The 19,617-nt window shown below is 41.2% G+C and overlaps 1 protein-coding gene across 9 annotated transcripts; it reads right to left on the bottom strand.

Annotated features, from left to right (window-relative positions):
• Positions 1 to 1,366: 1,366 nt before the first annotated feature.
• On the bottom strand, positions 1,367 to 18,777 carry dcakd (dephospho-CoA kinase domain containing). Of its 9 annotated transcripts, none has more exons than XM_052038922.1 (6): positions 18,564 to 18,702; positions 15,760 to 15,821; positions 11,861 to 11,976; positions 7,475 to 7,678; positions 5,711 to 5,798; positions 1,367 to 3,675 (listed from the first exon to the last, which is right to left on the bottom strand). In XM_052038922.1, exons 3-6 carry the CDS (start codon positions 11,970 to 11,972, stop codon positions 3,390 to 3,392), a joined length of 690 nt encoding a protein of 229 aa, XP_051894882.1. In that variant the 5' UTR covers positions 11,973 to 11,976; positions 15,760 to 15,821; positions 18,564 to 18,702; the 3' UTR covers positions 1,367 to 3,389. The 9 variants fall into 9 exon arrangements, with proteins under 9 accessions (XP_051894882.1, XP_051894885.1, XP_051894881.1 ...); XM_052038925.1 differs by having other exon boundaries at positions 18,529 to 18,606; XM_052038921.1 differs by lacking the exon at positions 18,564 to 18,702 and adding an exon at positions 18,155 to 18,519.
• Positions 18,778 to 19,617: the final 840 nt, after the last annotated feature.

Below are 19,617 nucleotides of genomic sequence, written 5' to 3'. Positions count from 1 at the left end.
ATTAAAGAGTATTAGCTACAAGGACAGTCTGGACAAATTTGGATTGTTTTCTCTGGAGTATCGAAGCAATCCGACAGAAGTATATAAAATTAGGAGAAGCAGGTAGGCAGTCAGAATATTTCTCCCAGGGTAGAAACATCAAATATTAGAGAGTATATATTTAAGGTGAGAGGGGAAAATTTAGAGGAGAATTGAGGCAATTTTTTTTTAAGGAAGGAAAAGGGAGTGGTAGGTGCCTGGAACACACCGCAATAGCAACATTTAAGAGGCATTCCGACAGGTACACAAACAGGCAGGGAAAATGGAGGCAGATGGGATTAGTTTAAATTGGCATCATAGTCAGCACGGACATTGTGGGCCAAAGGGCCTGTTCCTGTCCTGTATTGTTCCATCTTCTGTCAGTGCTGTTGGCTTGCCACTCACCACACAAGTCATGCCATTTCTTTCTTTCTCTTTTCATATGGTTCTGTGATTTACAACACACTATTCAGAGAAAGAAATAGCTTGTACTAATATGGCTCTTTCATGACCAGTTCACAGCCATAAGCTATTGAAGTATGGTGATTATAGTGAAGTTAAATCTGTTATGCATGCAGAAAAGTAATGGATTAGTTGATCTGCTCTTGGATGTGTTAATTGGGTTATAAAAGGGAGAATACTGGGAGAACTCCCTTTCTCTTCAAAATAGTGATATTCTATCTCACATTCACATGAACAAACAGTGTTCAGGCCAACATTCATCACCCAACTAACACATTCAGAAACAAGTTACTTGATCACTCCTGTCTGTCAGAGCTTGCTTGACAAATTGACTGTCACAGCTCCTACACACAGACCAACTTTAAAAAATGGAACTCTTTCAATAGGAAAATGTGGTCTAAGCAGTGGCAGATTTGGAATTTGCCAAGTTCGTTGCATTTATTCAGTTGGCAGGTAGAAGTTGTGAATGAAAAGGTAGCAGCCCTTCTTTGAATTTGGCAAAATGTGGTAACCAAATAAGCTCCCTAACAATGCAGCTGGACCACATTTACTGATTTTTATTTCATTTTGCCTTGAATTTGGCAAAATGTGGTAACCAAATAAGCTCCCTAACAATGCAGCTGGACCACATTTACTGATTTTTATTTCATTTTGCCTTGAAAACATGACTACTCTACAGTACTCAGATTTTGAAGGATCAGGCAATGCCTTGCTGACACACTCAAATGACAGAAAATGTCATATGTCATTATCTCAGAGTATTTGAAGATTATACTCATACTGACACAAACTGCAGAAGACAGATTCTTAAAGATTTGTGCTGGTAAAACCATAAGATCAGCAAAGTAGAAAATAATTTCAATAGATCAATCAGCCTCAAACACCATTCTTTTCAAACTAATTCAAAGGCAGGACAATGCTGGTTTATTTATACATGTCAGACATCATTTACAAAGACAAGTTCAAGGAAAGCAACTCAATTACTAGCTTCCTATTTGAGCAATTACACAAAATGTACATGTGGGAGACTTATCCACATCTCTGTGTGCTCAGGGCATCTTGAGGCTTAAACTAGATGGACATAAAGTGAACCTTCATGGCACCAATGTTTGATTTTAATTTCTGTCATTTATCCTGAAACTAAGAAAGCAGCCAAAACTGAAGTGGCAAGGGCATTCATCTTCCCTGGGGGAGATATTCCATTTGAGTGTATTGCAACAATATAGGACACTTACTTTGGTCCCTGAATGAGTCTTCTTATCGGATCTTCGCACAAACATTGAAAAGAATTAGTGCAATCTTATTATTCTAGAGAAGTAAAAAATATTCCCATAGAAAAGCTATTGATCAAGTGTGCAGTGATTTAGCCAATTTCACTTGGCAGTTTAAAAAAAAGTAACAATTATGCCAACTCCCATAAGATGTCAGAGTGGAATGGGAAGGGGGAAATTATCTCTATTGAGTAATCTCAATTGCTGATGGGGAAAATACAATGAGTTTCTAAAAATGTACAGCAGCCTTCTCATCACCCCTACCATATGATCAAGTCTGCTAGTTATCACAGTTAAGGCTCACGGTGTGAGAACAGTCACTTGGTTGGGTGCATGAGTGGAGAGTGATGACACCAGAACTTCAGAACTGGGTAAAGGATAGCTGCTCCTTGAAGGGGAACTGTGCCAGTTAAAGAGAAGCCCATGCCCTCCCCAACCCCCTCACCCCCAGAGTCGCAAAAATGAACATTAATGCTTTTGGAAATGTAGAAAGCTAGTCTTTGACAAAAATATAAAGTGAACAATAGCACATAGACAAAGCACTTTACACCTCATCCAATCTGCATCAACTTTCAATTTAAAAATTACAAAACAAAAAAAAAAATCAGCAGATTGGCAGCCCATTTTGCACTTGCTCCATCACCACAGGTCAATTTTGCTTCAATTGTGTTTTCTTGATGCCAAAAATTTAGCAGCAAAATCTACATAATTTATTTGAATAAGAAATCAAAAAATGATTCTTCCAGATGATCCCACATGGTAATTAGATTGCAAGTGGACACCGCTGCATTATGCATTCCCACCCAACTGCCAATGGGATTGAACAAACTGTATGCATTTGTCACATTTCTTTCCCTGACCTTGCACTGATCAAGATTCCAAATCTGCTCCCAATGCCCAAGCCACTAAAAATGTACTAACAACCACCATGCATGTTCACCCATCTCACCTGCTCAAATAAAGAGATTCCAACATGTAGGACATTACTAAAAGAACAAAGGTAGAGCTACCACTGTTCCAAGTCACAGCACTGAATAACAGATATGGTGAAGTGGCAATCCACACACTGTACCACCTTGCACCTTGACTGAGTCATACATTTTTGAGGAAGAAACAGGTAATGGGGCATCAGTTTTATATAATGGCATTGGCCTAGTTTGGATTTACTTTGGCGACTCATTTAAAAATAGCAACAGTTTTGGGTATCTGCAGGCCACAGAGGGCAACTTAAAGTCAATTTTCACAAAACTCTCTCATGTGATCACTCTGATTTCACATGGAAGTCAAGCATATTCAGGCATGAGTCTCTGATATCTGAATAAAGGCTTGTATACTTGGCATGGTTTAATGCTGCAGCCATCTCAATGCACTACAAATTTCATCACTCGATTGGTACATTTTAGTTCTGAGACGCTGACAAAGCAAAAGGCTGACTATTGATAATTTGTATGAGATCTCTTCAATCTCATATCAATACAAGAGGAAGAGAGATAATGACACTCATCACAGGGAAAAGGGTTTAAATGAAGATCGTTCAGCAGCAGCACATCCATACCGTTTAATATCCCACCTTACACTGGGTCCATTTTGTGGTAAAACAAAATATTTGTCCTGACTTGATCTTGTTCGCAGCAGACCTTAAAAAATACATCTTTTTATGAACATGTACAAAAGGCCTCCAACACCAGTAAGGGTGACCACAGCAAGCAACCTTACTGCTAAGAAGTCCATGGAGTCTTCTAGTTGAGAGTGCAGTTTGCAAACTTGCCGGTATGTACTGGCAGGATCCCCAGAGTTATCAATCACATGGCTCGCCAGCTTCCGCTTCTGTTCCAATGGCATCTGAACGCTAATGCGCTTCTCTGCTTCTGCCTGGACCAAGTTATTTCTCTTCATCAATCGGGTCAGCTGAGCTTGAGGGTCACTATAGGGCAACAGACATAATTATTACTGTACACCACAGCTAATTGCACACTCATACGAGGCTTCTCTAATGAAAGGTTAAATGAGAAGACTTTTTTTTTAATTTTTATGTAACAATCTGGAGGATAAAGGTTCATTGAAGAGTAACTTGCAGAAAAATAATTGCATAGATATGTACAAAGGAAAGAAAACTGTACGGCTATGGAGACATGCAGGCAATTGCAACTAAGTGGCAAAAAGCGACTGCTAGTATGATAGTTCAAATAGTCTCCTGTGTTATCATTCCGTGAACACCATAGCTTCATTAAATTCTGAATTCATCAGGTGCCCCAGTTGATCAGTAGACAAATTCTAAATGTTTTGCTGCTCAGGTATGGAGAGTAGGAAGTGCCTGTGTCAAATTAGCCAGTCACAACAGGTGCTAACACATTGGTATTAGAGCGAAAAATATAAAGAGTAAAGAAACTTCCCACTCCGATTCATTATGCTGACTCCTAGCTATTAAGGGCTTCCATCTGATTCCTTCCATGAGGAAAACACCCAGCAACACTCAGCTTCTGGACACTTGCCTGGAGAATGGTGCTTAGGACACAGTGCTGGATTACCAGTAATTCCCACAGTATTGCAAAGGTCAGGTCCATAATCAAAGTGATAGATCTGGAACAAAACAGCAGTTTTTTTTTTGCCCTGTTCAGGCAAGATTTCCCCCTGAACCAGTTGTAGTCCTCAATTCCTTGGCTCTGTTCACCACTCTTGGCTGGAGAAAAGAACCTGCACTTAAAACAGCTATCAACCTTTGCAGAAAAATGGACCAACACACACAAAATGCTGGAGGAACTCAGCAGATTAGGCAGCATCTATGGAGAGAAATAAACAATCAACGCTTCAGGTCAAGACCCTTCATCAGGACTGGAAAGGAAGAGGGCAGAAGCCAGAATAAAAAGGGAGGGGGAGGGGCACAAGCTGGCTGGTGATAGGCGTCAAGGTGAGGGGGAAGGGGGATGAAAAGGAATGATGCAAGAAGTTGAGAGGTGATAGGTAGAAGAGGCAAAGGGCTGGAGGAGGAGGAATCTGGTGGGAGTAGACCATGGAATAAAGGGAAGGAGGTGGGGAATAGGAGGGAGGTAGTGGGCAGGTCACGAGGGCAGGGGAGGGGAAAGAGTAGGGGTGAGGGGGCCTCAGGAAGGAAGGGAAACAAAAAGGGGGTGGGGGAAGGTGGGGAAAAATGGACTTCCGTTTTCTCCCAAAGTGCAAAGGGAGGTACAAGAGACCCACGGAGTGCTGCACCTTAAGACATTTTTACAGGTAAAATTTCTCTAAAGTCAGGATAACATGCCAACCAGATCAGCTCCTTCCCACCCAACTTCCATCCAGAATTAAAACTGGGTTCATCTACTGTTGTTCTCAGTTACACGAGCTGCCAGACTAAAGTGAGGAACAGCAAAGTGATTTATCCAACTACCTTAAATGGAGCTGGGGCTAATCAAGAATTTAACATTCCCCAAATCTACAATCAACCAAGATTACGTCCATAATGTGGACACCTTGATTCCATTCCACCCCAATCATGACAGGGAGTTGCATTATACCAGTCACTTCTATTACACCAAAAACAAGAAAATGCTGGAAAATTACAGCAGGCCAGGAAACAGAAACAGCGTTAACATTTCAGGTCAAAGGATCCTCAGTTCTGAGGAGGGGTCTTTGACCTGAAACATAACTTTCTTTTTCTATAGATATTGTCCAACCTGCAGAACTTTTCCAGCATTTTCTATTTTTATTTCAGATTTCCAACATCCGCAGTTATTTTTAATCCTCATTTTCTTCCAGACCAGTTGCCTCCATACCAAATGAAACAGAGAAATTTACAAAAAAGTCAAAGTCGAGTTTATTGTCATATGCACATGTATGCATAGGTGCAATGACAAACTTACTTGCAGCAGCATCACAGGCACATAGGATTATGTGCCTGCACAAAGAACAGACAGCTGGCAACATCAAGCCATTTTACTTTAAATGGCTTTACATAAACTTACCAGTAAACAACTATAGTATGCTTCATAAATTTAGCCACCTTATTAGTCTCAAACAAGAGTGGGACATCAAGAATAACATACCGATACCCTGCAGAGATAAAAAGAAGTTACACTCCTGTAATGCACTAACTTAAATGAGCCAATTTGTCAACTGTATGTCATCAGATAAATCTCTGCAGATTACATTTCTATGAAATTCCTTGCTTCATGTGAGCAAGGAATTTCATTGCATCCTGATGTATATTACAATAAACTAATATGAATCTCAAATCAAAATTTGCTGGTGAATATAAAAGGACGAACTGGTTAAAATATGGCTTTTTCCACATCAGAACCTCAGGTTCAAAACAGACTCTAGTTAATAGGTTACAAGTATCTTCTACATCTCTCTCTGCTAGCAGTTCCCATTGTCCACAATCTCCAACTACATTTAATGCTGTTGAATTCTCCTGCCACAAAATCATCCCATTTGGAGAAATTACAGAATACCTCAGAAACAGGTAATATCCATTGAAGTGGAAATGTTGCTCTGAGGAAATGTTGCTCTGAGGAAATGTTAAGAAAAACAAAATGCAGATGCTTTGGAACATTGGGGGTACTTCAGCTCCAGGATTGCTGAATGGTGGCAAGTACATGTTGAGCAAATGTGATGACCTGCAGTTGCATTGCACTTTTCACAATTTTATGGATTCTTTAAAGCACTTCAGAACAAGATCAGAAGGTACTTCATTGCTTATGAAGTTGGAAAAGCAGCAGCCATTGTGTGTGCAGTAAATTTCCACAATAAAAGTGAATCTACTTTAGTAAGGCTGACTGAAGAATGGTAAGGGCATGAGTGATCGGATCCCCCACTCTCCTTCCAAAATAGGATTCTAAGAACTTTTATATTTACGTATGGTACATACGTAATATAATTACAACAGGTACTTGGTCAACTATCATCTTAAAAATGGTGCCTCTAATAGTCCAGCACTCCTTCAATACTGCATCAGAATGTCAACCTATGCTTAAGTCTTTGGTGTGAGGCTCTAATCCACAACCTTCTGACTTGGAGGTGAGAGTGCTATGAAATTAGCTACAGTTGATAATGTGGACAATGTTTGCTGACATTGTACGAGTCTACACAAGGTGTTTTGCAGTATTAGTATAACACGTAACTCAGGAACAATGTGTGTAACTGAAAATATTGGAGAGAACCAGAGGTCATAACTACAAGTTATGCAAGGGCAGAATTAGTTTGAATGATAACCAGTTTCCCCACCACTACTAGAGTAGATAACGTCATGGGACAGGCTCTCGATCACACTTGCACTGAATACAGTGAAAGAACAAACAGATTTCTAGTTGTGTTTAATATATACAAGTTGTAACCTTGCAGCATTGGTTGTGATCACATTGTGATCTCCTGCACTTGTTTTAATGGCCATAAGGTGTACGCGAAGAATTTTCCAGACAATATTTTCCTTAATTGCCCCTGGTTTCTTGCTGTTTTTGTTACCTTTCTGTGAGATCACATGGCTATGGGCGGGGGGGGGGGGGCAGTGGCTGCTGGGGGTAGAGAATATTTTATAGTGATGAAAAAAGAATCATGGCTAAAGGGGAGGTGCCAGATGTTGGCTGTTTTCCTGTCTGGCATTTTCTGGTTATTAACAAAATTAATGTACATAAACATACGTATAGATGCTTCTATAAATGACAGTTCGTGTATTTTTGCATCATAAATTTAAAAGCAAAGCAAAAAGTTGTTTGCCGATCACCCCTTACCTTGTATAAAATATTTAAAAACTTGTTTGAGCATGGCTTTGTGTATTGCTGGATGAGTGATGGAATTCAGGAGCTGCCGTTTCTCCCTGCTGGAGAAAATTATGCTGCCCAGCTTCTCCCTGTTGATTGTTCGGTCCTCCAGCAGGATCTCCTCACCAAAGGAATGCACTATTGCCCAGTACACAGGGGAGTCCAACTCAACAACTTAGAGGAAATAAATACAGGGTACTAATTCATCATCTCACAGGGACATGCATTTACACATACAAACAACCCATGCAGCCCAACTGGATATTGCCAGAGTTTTAAACCAGCACTACGCTCCTTTAATTTGTCTTCATCTGATCCTAATAACACACTTTTCTATCCCTTTCTCCCTTGATGTGCTTGTTTAATTTCCCCTTTAATGCATTCACTTTTCACCTCAACTACAGCTTAAGATTCTGTATTCTAACCCCTCTAAGCAGAAAGGCATTTCTCCCAAATTGCTTATCAGGACAATTTTATACTTGCATATCCCTCATACTGGTCTCACTCACGTTTCTATGTTTACCACATAAATCCTTCCATTATGTACAGGCATCTTTCAGTTGACCCTTTGAGAATAGCACTTCAGCTTGCTAATCTTTCCTGAAAGATTAAACTTTTCGGTTCTGGAAAATCTTGTTTTGCATCTCCTTCTGTGCCTCTATCCACTGGATAATAATATGGGGACCAGAAACACATGCAGTGCTCCATCTAATCTAAACAAGATTTCTAAACATTTAACATAAAATCTCAGCTTTACAATTCTCACTTTACAAATAAATTAAAGTGCTTTGAATGTGTTTTTCTTTAGAAACAGCCTTATTAATCTGCTTTGCTACACATGGTGGCTTGTGCATCTGCTCCACCCCCATTTTCCTCCTCCTTCCAACTGAAACTGACTTGAGGCATTACATTTCTCAAAAATTCACCCTCCAAAATTATCTACGAAAATTGTGAGTATTACCCAAAAATCCAGTACACCAATCTAAATTTGCAGCTCTTTCATAAATCGGTAATATGAGAAGCAGATACATTCAACTCTATTTGTTATCCCTCATCACCCCCTCCTCAACATACTGAGGAACTGGGGTGTGGAATATCACATGGCAACAGACCTCTGATACCTTGCCAAGGAACTATTACCCACAAGTTAACATTAATAGAAGTCTGGATACAGTGAAGGTCCAAATAAAGGGCACCATAGGTCATAGCTATAATACAAAGAATTACAGATGTTGGAAGTCTAAAACATAAGCAGAGAGTTCTAGAGCTCCTCTTAGGTTGTGAAGCAACTGTGTGAAAAAGAAAGTTAAATGTTTCACGTTGACCATCAGAACTGTAAAAAGTGAGACAACAAGCAGGTTTTAAGTTGCAGAGAGGAAGAGGGTTGGAGAGAGCAAGAGTGTTCCAATTAGTGTGAAGTACGAGACTATCCAGATGACACAAATGCTCTTGGTGCTGAATGGAGGAGACGACAAAGGCTTGTTAATCACAACAGAAATAGAGGAACATAAATGAGAGCAGTAGAGAGGAAATAACCCAAAAAGTCATGCTGGAACTGTGAGATGCAGAACACAGCAGTTGCTGAAATTTGGAAATAAAAGAAAATGCTGGAAATACTCAACAGATCAGGTAGCATCTGTGGAGAGAGAAAAATTGAGTTAATGTTAGAAGTGAATGGCTTTACATCAGAACTCGCCAGTTCTGACACAAATAGAAAAGGCTGGCTTTCTGAAATTGTTGTTTCCAGGGGCTGCAATGAGCCTAGACAGAAGATGAGGTGCTGTTCCCAAAAAGCTGATGCTTGATAACCCAAAACACATACTTCACATAGAAGATCCCTACCTGGAACTCCTAACGGTGTATTGTATGCACAGTTCATTCACAACAACCTAACTGCCCTCCTGGCTGAAACAGCATGACCAAGGTTTCAATCTAGAATTTTCTGTATCCTTGGAAACTGCTCCTTCACCCAGGTAATGAAAAAAACAAGAGAAATGATTGCAATAAATCCATCCATCTTATAAATTAATAATGAATTGCCATCACATCTTCCTAGACTTTTTTCAAAACTGTTCAAGGAGACGTATTATAAAAAAAATAGATTGCTTGATTAAAAGAACTGTTGCCAACAGAGAGATCTCTACCACAGTATTTGAGGCAAATAGCACAAGTGTGTATTAGAGGAAGATAAATATGTATACTAGGAAGAGATAGATTTCTTTTAAAGATGAGATGAAGCAGGTTATTGTGGGATTAAAGAACAGCAATACAAGATGAGTAATAAATTTCCATACAGACAAATAAAAGAAGCAACAACACAAAGGATACATCTCAAGTAAAGAGAACAATCATTCTTTTCCCCAGCTCAGCAAGTTTAGTACTTGCAAATTGAAAAGAAAATTAGCAATTCTCTACTGGAAATTTAAAGAATGGAACATAAAGCTTTGTGGAGAAGCTGTATGCTTTGGAATAAAATGAAGTGTTTGTGTAAGGACGTCAATGTTCTGCACATGACATATCAGTAAACTTGTAGGAATCTTTCAAAGCAAAAGACAGCCTAGGGGACTATAGACATGGTAGCTACATCTTACTGATGTGATGCACATTTCACAACCTTACTGCTCCTTGGATGAGGTTCTCTTGAATTCCCTTTGGATTTACTGTTGACTATTTTATGATTGTGACTACATCGCTATATCTATCCCATCAAACACTTGCATCCATTTTTAAACTTATTTATTACAACATGGTAGGAAGTCATTCAGTCTACTGGGTCCAGACCAACTCTCAGCAAAGTAATCCCATCGGTCCCATTCCCTCTTCCATTTATCTGCAACTTATTTTTTCCTCACATGCCCATCAACTCCACTTCGATTCTTCTGCAGCAGCTAAATAACCTACCAGCAAATGCAAGGGATGTGGGGGGGAACCTACTTTTGCAAGAACAACATACAAACTCCCCACAAACAGGACTGTACTGGGTCGCTAGAGCTACAAGGTAGCAGCACTAATTGTTGCACCACTGTGCCACCCTGTGCAGTATTTTAAAAGACCTCAATTAACCCAGCCTTTTCTTAAACAAATAAGAAAAGGTTCCGTCTTTTCTATTTCTGTCACTATCCTTTTTTTGTGTATCTGCTCAGTGCTCTATGGCCTTTATACAACAGAGGTCACAACAATGCACAGTACTTCAAGAGTGTTCTAACCAAAGCTAAATATGTTAAAATAGTTGCAGTACCTTTCAATTCTATCCTTACAGAAATGAAACTCTAACACTGTTTTCAAATGGCCACATTAAGCTAGGTTCTATTTTGTAGTTTGCGTACAGTCCTATGGCTCCAACTCTCATCTCCAGTCATTACGCAGTCTCATTCTTCCCACCAAAATGCAATACACCAACCCTGACGTAAACTAATACATGGTTATTCTGCAAGTTTAGTAATTTCATCAAATTTTATCACGATCGTTCCAATTTGCAAAGACATTCCAAAACAATTACCCATTTGTTTGTGCCCTATTCAAATAAATTGGCACGCTATAACAGTGCAAAGGTAAAGGCCCAAATTCAAAGTGCATCTGGCCCCTCAGCTCATCAATAAGTTCAGTAGCAGAGCAGGAGATTTGCACCAGCATCTGAGCTCCAGCTCCTTTCCAGCTCCAGGGTTTCAATTTGCTGGCATGGATGTCAGACAAACTAGCTTGCAAGGAGGATGTTGCCAGTCATACTCTTTCAAACCACTGGCCATGGGCAAGCACAATCCAGACTACCCGCTACAACATCTCAATACTTCCATGGTAGATGCAGAACAAGTTGGATTACAATGATGATCGCTTTACTCTGTCCCATCAAGCACTTCTGGGGTAGATAAAGTATAGTTAAAACCCAGTGTAAAGTTCCCTCCACACTGTCCTGAAAGAGGTAAATGATATGAAGTTACTACTCTGACACATCTTCAGCAGTCAGTAAGACTGGAAAGAGATGGTGATTCTGTTTTTATCCAATGACATGCACACATTTGTTTGCACAAAATTAGTCAAATTTCTTGTCCTGTTGGATTCTATTACTGTTGGTGTTTCATTACTGATTATGAATCGCGGCTGAATTCCCTATTAGGCAAAAGCATACGTTATGACATTACAAGAACTGTGCTTCAATTTTCATTGCTTAGTAGTTAACATCAAATTGTTCAAAACATGAATTAAATTCCTTCAACCTATTCAATACTGTACTAAATACCAGAATAAAATAACTTCTATAAAGAGAAACAGCAATCTGTACATTTTGTACCAATGTTGCAGAATCTGCAATTTTAAAATATACTGTCACAAAGCAGGACCGAGTTAATTAAAACTTACTTTGTCTTGCTATCCGGTCAGAATCTATAACAGGGCATCCAAGTTCACGAAACACAGCAGCAACTGTGCTTTTCCCTGAGGCAATCCCACCGGTCAGGCCAACCAGGAACATTGTTCTGAAATAAAAGCAGGAGGATGAGTCACTATTCTACAAAGAGTACAAGTATGTTTAGCCACCTACTCTGCAAGGTTGAAAACTTCCATAAACAGTGCTTTAAGAATAAAATTATGGGACATGGCTGTAGCTGGCAAGGCCAACATTTATTGCCATTGAGAAGATAACGCTTCGGGCAGTCCTTGTGGTGAAAGTACTCCTACAGTGCTACTGGGGATAGTTTCTGGATTTAGACCCAACAATGATAAAAGGCATTTCCAGGTCAGGATGAGGTGACTTACAAGGATACGTTCAGGCGCTTCTGTTCCATGCACCTCCTGTCCTCTCTCGTGGTAGAGGTTGCAGGTTTAGGAATAGCTGTTGAAGCCTTGGCAAGTGCCTTTTGTAAACTGTAATACTGGTGCTATTACTGCCTCCACAACTGACACACAAAAGGTTTAAGATGGTGGATCAAGTGATAATCAAGCATTGTGTTTCTTGATTATTGTTGGAGTTGGACTCATCCGGGCAAGTGCCCAATATTCCAGCATTCTATAGAAGTCCCATATTTCCCTACAACAGGAGGAGGATCTTCAGCCTATCAACTCTGTGCCAGCTCTCAGAGAATTCCCATTAGTCCAATTCTCCTACCTTTTGCCCCAAAACTGATTTTCCTTTCCATGCCTATCAACTCCCCTATGATTCTCTTGTCACCCACCCACACTAGAGCCAATTCACAAAAGCCAATTAATCTAACAGCATGACCTTGGGACATGGAAGGAAATCAGAGCAATCAGTCGAAACTCACGCAGTCACAGGACAACTCCACATAGACAGCCACTATGCAAACTCCACATAGATAGCATCCAAGGTCAGGATTGAACCTAGTTCACTGGCGTTGCAGCAGCACTAACTGCTATGCCGCTGTGCTATCACTATAATTTATTCCTTGAAAATGGCTGAAAGGCTTTCAAAAGTAAGGAGGCAAGTCACCAGTGATGTAACATTAACAATGGTATGCAGAGTATAAGAATTTTACTCAAGTCTAGTTGCCCAACACAATCTGCATGGCAACAATGGTCTTGGTGCAAGTTTCTTTCTCCTAGTCACTTAGTCTTCACTAAAAGCTTGTCTGTGTGAAGACCTTGAATTCTGCAGAAAGGATCCCTAGTAATCGAACAGCATGCTAACACTCAACATTATACATGAATAAAGATCAACCCCGACGTACTGGAGAAAACACACCTCAGTAAGGAATTAACACTTTGTTGTTGGTTATAGGGGAATGGATGTCAGGAAGGCACAGGCAGGGAGGACAGTGGACAAAAACAAATTTAGCCTAACTGAAAATGAATACAAGGTTTAGGCACACAGCACTTTGAGCCTGCTCTGCCATTCTTCTTGGTCAGTTCCACTTTTCCACCTAATCCACATATATCAAAAGTAGCAAATGATTTTATTAATAATTGCAAATTCATGTTAATGTATTTATAATACTGTCAGACATCCAGCGATTGGAATATGACAGCATCGCACATTTGGCCAAAAGTGGTAATGCTGTATAACTATATTCAAGAGTTAATAAATAAATTGTGAAAGTAATGAAGAGGGGTAGAAAGAATACTTCCAAAGGAATAAGTTTTTACTTCATTTTATCTCAACCCTGCAATTTTTCTCCCTGCACTGAAGACTTGGAATCTGTAGGGGGAAAGACATAGCTCCACCATTAGTCCTCCAGCACACTGCGGACTTTGCAACGCAAGCTGGGGTTGTCATGCCTGATTTCTATCTAGGAATGGGTGCCAGAAGGTGCCAAGTCATTACATTTGAGGATGGACAGGATCAGGTTTGGAGGGATATCTCATAGTTAAATAGCTCTACAAAACTGGCTTCATTTCTTCAAAACTGTCTAGGCCCTAGGAGCAGAACCACAACTTTTAGGATTGCAAAGCAAAAATATGTGTAAGAGAAAGACAGATTTCCAAATACAAGATCCACTGTGGATGCATTATGTTACAAAGCAGCAGCCAGCGCTCCAATGAAATGATAACAATCATCACAGAAAACAAAAAGCAAGTTTCATTTCAGCTCTATTTGCAAGATACAGATCCTTGGGGAGTAGTTATATTATTCACTGAGAACTATAGAAAGTGAACATCTCTTTAAGAGATTACCAACTTGGATTATCTGATGTTGATTGTGATGTTACAAAAGACATCAAAAAATTGCTAGATCGTGTGTGTGTGTGTGGGGGGGGGGCGCAGTGGGGGAGGAGGAAAAAACAGGAAATGACATCAGCCCAGGTCTCTGCTGCTGTGACAATTTGCAAGGCAGTCCTTAAGAGAGTGCTGCTCTGTTAGAGGTGAAGACTTTCAAATAATGCATTCATCAAGACACCAGTGGCTCTACTTCGTTAGGAGTTTGAGATGATTTGGTACATCACCAAAGACTCTTACAAATTTCGATGGATGTACGGTGGAGAGCATTCTGACTGGTTGCATCACAGCCTAGTAATGGAGCCTCCAATGCACAAGATCACAAGAGGCTGCAGAGGGTTTATAGGCTCAGCCAGCTCCATCATGGAGACATACCCTCTTCTCGTTACTACCGTCAGGGAGGTAGGAGTCTGAAGACCCACACAACGATTCAGGAACAGTTTCTTCCCCTCCTTTATCAGATTTCTGAACAATCCATGGGGGAACATTACCTTTTAAACTGAGTTATTTTATGCCTATAAATAGGAATGGCATCACCATGCTGACCATACCACTGGAGCAACAAACCACTCAAGACATCTGCAAGAGTAGAATGCAGCTGGAGAAAAGCAGGATGTGCAGGTTTGGTAAGACATATCAATACAAGCTGAATTCCTAAAGAGATTAGAGGTTCTGCAGTGGTCAGAAGCTGAGCTGAACTCATGTAGTGCACAACTGATTCATTTTACAGGCCTTGTACTTATTTTTTCTTTGACACTCACTCAATGCTGCAAAATCATGTAATGCAAAATTACAAGCTGTGTAGTGTTTAATTCTGTCCTTTGCATTTGTTCTCCATGTTTTATCATCAATGCTGCTAGCCTTCAGTTGAGCCAGTCTTTGTATCTCTTTCTCACACTTCCCTTAAAGCTCCACACTTGTTGTAGATGATTGTACAATAGGTCTTTTATTCACTCATTTTTCCAAATGTTTGTTGAAAAGGTCAAGTTATTCCCCATCCTTAATAGCCTGTTGAGTCATGTTCCAGGATTTGGATCCAGTGATCATTAAGGAATAGCAACACACTTCCAAGTCAGGATGGTGTGTGACTTGGAGGCAAGCTACTGATGGAAGTGTTTCTATCAGCAAATCCTGCATACATTTCCTGATTTATTTTGGAAATCCTGACCAGCACATCATATTAGCTGAGTGCTTGCAGGCTAATTCCACCCCACACCTCAAGTTGTTGAGAGTTGGCACATTAATATGTGAACACATACTGCAGTTCAACCAATTCATCCCAGCTATCTAGGTAGGAGTCTAATGGTTTCATTGCCTTGAAAGTAAGCTTTTAAACCAAAATTAGGGGATTAAATTTTGGTAGAATATTACATGTATAACATCTGCAAGCAGCTGTGACAATATCTCAATGATACTGGCAACAGATTCTTGCCTGTTTGCTGTGCCTGCACTCATTAGTATACATGTCACAATTTTTTTTTAAGTGCATTGATATGCATAATTCACATGTCTTTCTCACTTAAGTATTTTTTTTGTCTGCTGATCTCAATTGATTTCAGGACAATATTGTACTATAGCTGATGACTTACTGTATCAAAAATATCTCCAGTTTCTTTCAGATTTTTATCTTCCTTGTGCTCATCAAGGTTGTCTATGGTAGAGGATAGGAACCTTCAGTTACTCAAGTGATAGAATCATTTAGATCAAAGTAAAGCTTCTGTTTTGTACAACACTGTTCATCGAAGAGAATTGAGAGACTCTCTAACAATCTGGCAATTTTCAGCAGCCCAAAGTGAGCCAACCAGTGACCTGGAAATTGTATCAACAATTAGATTCCTCTGATCTAAGCGATGACTAAAAATCTTATATATATTTAAATCACTGCTGAGAAGTATACACAAGTCAGCTTTCCCATGATTCTCTCTGGCAAAAATGCACATCTGCAAAATGTTCCTCATAAAAAAGAAAACTGGCTTACCTTATAATGTGTATAATATAACCCCTGCTCTTACCTTCATATGGTTTATCTCTGACTCTTCCCTTCCTGGTTCTCTCCATCTCAGAGGATAAACTAGCCACCAAAAGCCACTACAAGTCCAGAGTCCAACAGCACTTTGGTTATCATTCCTCCCACCCTACCTCATGTAAGGATTCCATTCCATTCTCAGTTCCTCAGACAATGAAACATTCTGCACCGATACCTTTGAAATGTCTTCCTCCTTCTGCGTCTGCCCCTCTACTACAGTGGGTGGCTCTTTTAACCACAGCTCATCCATTTCCTGCACCCATGTTCTCACCCTTCTCCTCCTGGACAGAGCAAGATAAGAGTGCCACAGTCCTTACCTTTCATCCATTAGCCTCTGCTTTCAACAGATCATCTTTTGCAATTTCCACAGCTCAAACAAGCTTCCACCAGCAGATCATATTCCCATCCACTCCCCTTTCAGTATTTCCAAGGGATCGCTTCATTTGTGACTCCCTGGTCCCGGTCCACTAAAACCTGTCGTATGGTACTTTCCCATACTACCACAGGAAGTGCAACGCCGGTCTTTTCATCTCTTCTCTTCCCTTCCCACTATCCAGGGATCCAAACAGTCTTTCCAGAGAGGCAGCAGTTCACTTGCACTTCTTCCAATCTAATGTACTGCATTTGGTGTTCACAATGTGGTTTCCTCTTCATTGGAGGAACCAAACACAGATTGTGTAATCAACCTGCACTCAATCCACAGGAATGACCAGGTCATCATCACACTTCCAATCTGATCTCTCTCTCTGTCTGTGGCCTCCTATACTGTTATAATCAGGCCCAAAAGATGCTTGAGTAACAACACCTCATTTTTCATCTGGATACATTGCAGGATGCAGGACTCAATACTGAATTTTCCAACTTTAGGCAACTCAGTCTTTTTGTCTGCATCAGGACTGGCAATTTTTGTCTGCCACCCTTTTTGTTTTCCTTTAATTTGTATATTCTGCTCTCTGGGCATGTCCCAATAAACCAGACTATGCAATTTTACACAGATTTTACAACATTAGCAACATATTACATAGACTTCCACATAATTTCATCACATCACAGAAATTCCCTTTGTTCCACCCATTACCCTACCCCCACCTTCTCTACTATCTAGACTAATTTTTCTTTCTTAGTTTTGGTAAAAGGTCCTAACCTTGAAACGTTAACTGCTTCTCCTTCCACTGATGCTGCCTGATCTGTTGAGTTTTTCCAGTTTTTTGTTTTGTTTTTATTTCAGATTTCCTGCATCCACATTTGTTTTGTGATTTCCATTAATTCTGGCATAGTCCAAAGATCTGGATTAACTTTTTGATTTAAAGTGAATTTCACTGCAGAGAGCTAAATAACAAATGAAAACCCGCTGCCTGTATCAATAAAGGCAACTGCAAGTGCTCCGAATGTTTGATCCTCGATTTTTGCCAATATTAAGGTGGAAACCTTGCATTGCATTTCGTCTTGCGCCTACGTTACAATGTTAAACAACCTAAGGTTCCTACTGCTGACAGTTGCCAAGTGAAAACTTCAGCAGGGGTGAGCTCGGCTACAACGCCTCCATGGCGTTGCCTTAGGCAGCCACTGCACTGGCTGGCAGCTTCCATTTATGCAACAATCTGAGTCCCAACAAGCCCCACGTTTCTTCACAGGAGTGAAGAACAAAAATAAAACTGACGCCAATCCACGCAAAGTGCGCATAAGCAAAGGTTTTATCGGGAGAATCTTAAAAGTTTCGAGAGGAAAGTTTAAGGATTTACTGCCCAAGCAGCTGTGGAGCGATTACATTCGGGGGTGAGCACGGCGCCCCATGGAAACAGTGCGGAGAGGGTCAAATCCTGGGGCTGCCGCCCTCGGGGTGGCCTGACATTGTGCCCCCCTCCCCTCCCACCCCACGCCCGCTCCGGGTGAACTGCCCACGGCCCGGCGGACCCTCCTGTCACTACTCACTGCCACCGGGCGCCGGCCCTCCTTACCCAGGCCAAACCACACGCCGCAACGTCGCGCTCTGCCAGTGGCCAGCTGCCAACGGGCGACCAATCGCTGCGGCTGTTACTCAGTCCCTGGCAGCCGGTTACCAAGGCCTGGGACAGGAGGGAGGAGCACACGGAGAGGAGTTAGTTCCACGCTGGGATCCACCGCAGTGGACCGAGCTCAGCAGCACGCTAATGGCAATGGATGACACCCAGAAATTTAAAGAGTGCATCATCAATTTTCCCGGCGAATGACAGAGCCCGGCCCGCATTTCGGTGCGTGTTGCCCTGAGAGACACCGAACTACAATCCCCAGCATTCCTCGCCGCTCGCCAATCAACACGCACGGCCGCGAAACCCCTGACCAATCGGCGAACCGATTGCTCTGTAGTAAGGAGAAGGTGACTCCAACCAATAGGGACCAGCGTTGTTGGGCGAGTCGCCTGATCGTGGTTCCTCCCGAATCATGGCAGACGATGATGAGACAGCAACAAAAGAAGCCGAAGAGCACGATGTCTGCGGCAGCGACTGTGAGAATGAAGAGGACGACGCCCATAGTAAAGAGTACGTTACATTCCCTGACTGCCGCGGAGCCGCCCGGCACTGAGGTAGACGCCAGGTTTATCGCAGCCGGGCTCCCGGCGCTGCACGCCTCACATTTGAACGCGGCAGCGCGGGTCCCGCCTCCGGGCGCCCGCCATTGGCCAATTCGTCCGATTGGCACCTCTGGTGGGCGGACGCTAGCGGTATATCAAGTGCCGGTTGGCTTGTTGTCACGTCCATCATGGGCGTTAAGCTTCCGCCGTCAGGGGCTCGTTGCTGGAAAGGCGTGGGTTTTAGGATGTAGTTCTTTTAGATCTAACCTTACAGGAAGGAGTCAGTCGCAGGGTTTCAATTTATTTAGGCATTTTTATTAAAATTAACTTCAACAGAGCTTCATTTAAAAGTAAAATGTTCATATTTCTGTTCGGATCAATTATTTAGAAGGGAATAAAAACGTGCGTCTATGTATCTCGTTCCAAACCCCCAGAATATCCCAAAGTCCTTCAGAGTTAATTAAGTACTTTTGAATTACAGGCCAGAGGAAAACGGTTGTCAAGTTTCGAACAGCGGATGAGATGTCACTGTTCTAATGTCTTGTAGTGATCTTGGTTGATAAATAAAATGAGCCAGACGCTCATACCATGCCTTTTAGACAGAGATTTCCATCTCTGTAGACAGAGGTCTGCTTACTGCAGAAGAGAACCAAGACATTGATAAGGAAAATCAAAATAGATTATAAGAGTATTCTAGCAAGAAGCATAAAAACAGACTGTTGAAACCGGAGGAGGAAAAGATTAGCAAAACTTAAAGTGGTTCCTTTAAACTGACACTGAAGAAATTTTATTGGAGAATGAGAAATTGGCAGGAAAAATAATTAAGTATTTTGGCTGTCTTTACTTAATGAGATGCATAAGACACCCTGG

The sequence above is a fragment of the Pristis pectinata genome, chromosome 25, assembly GCF_009764475.1.
Source record: "Pristis pectinata isolate sPriPec2 chromosome 25, sPriPec2.1.pri, whole genome shotgun sequence".
NCBI lineage: Eukaryota > Metazoa > Chordata > Chondrichthyes > Rhinopristiformes > Pristidae > Pristis > Pristis pectinata.
Note: the sequence above shows the minus strand (reverse complement) of the source record. Positions and strands in the feature narration are given on the sequence as shown.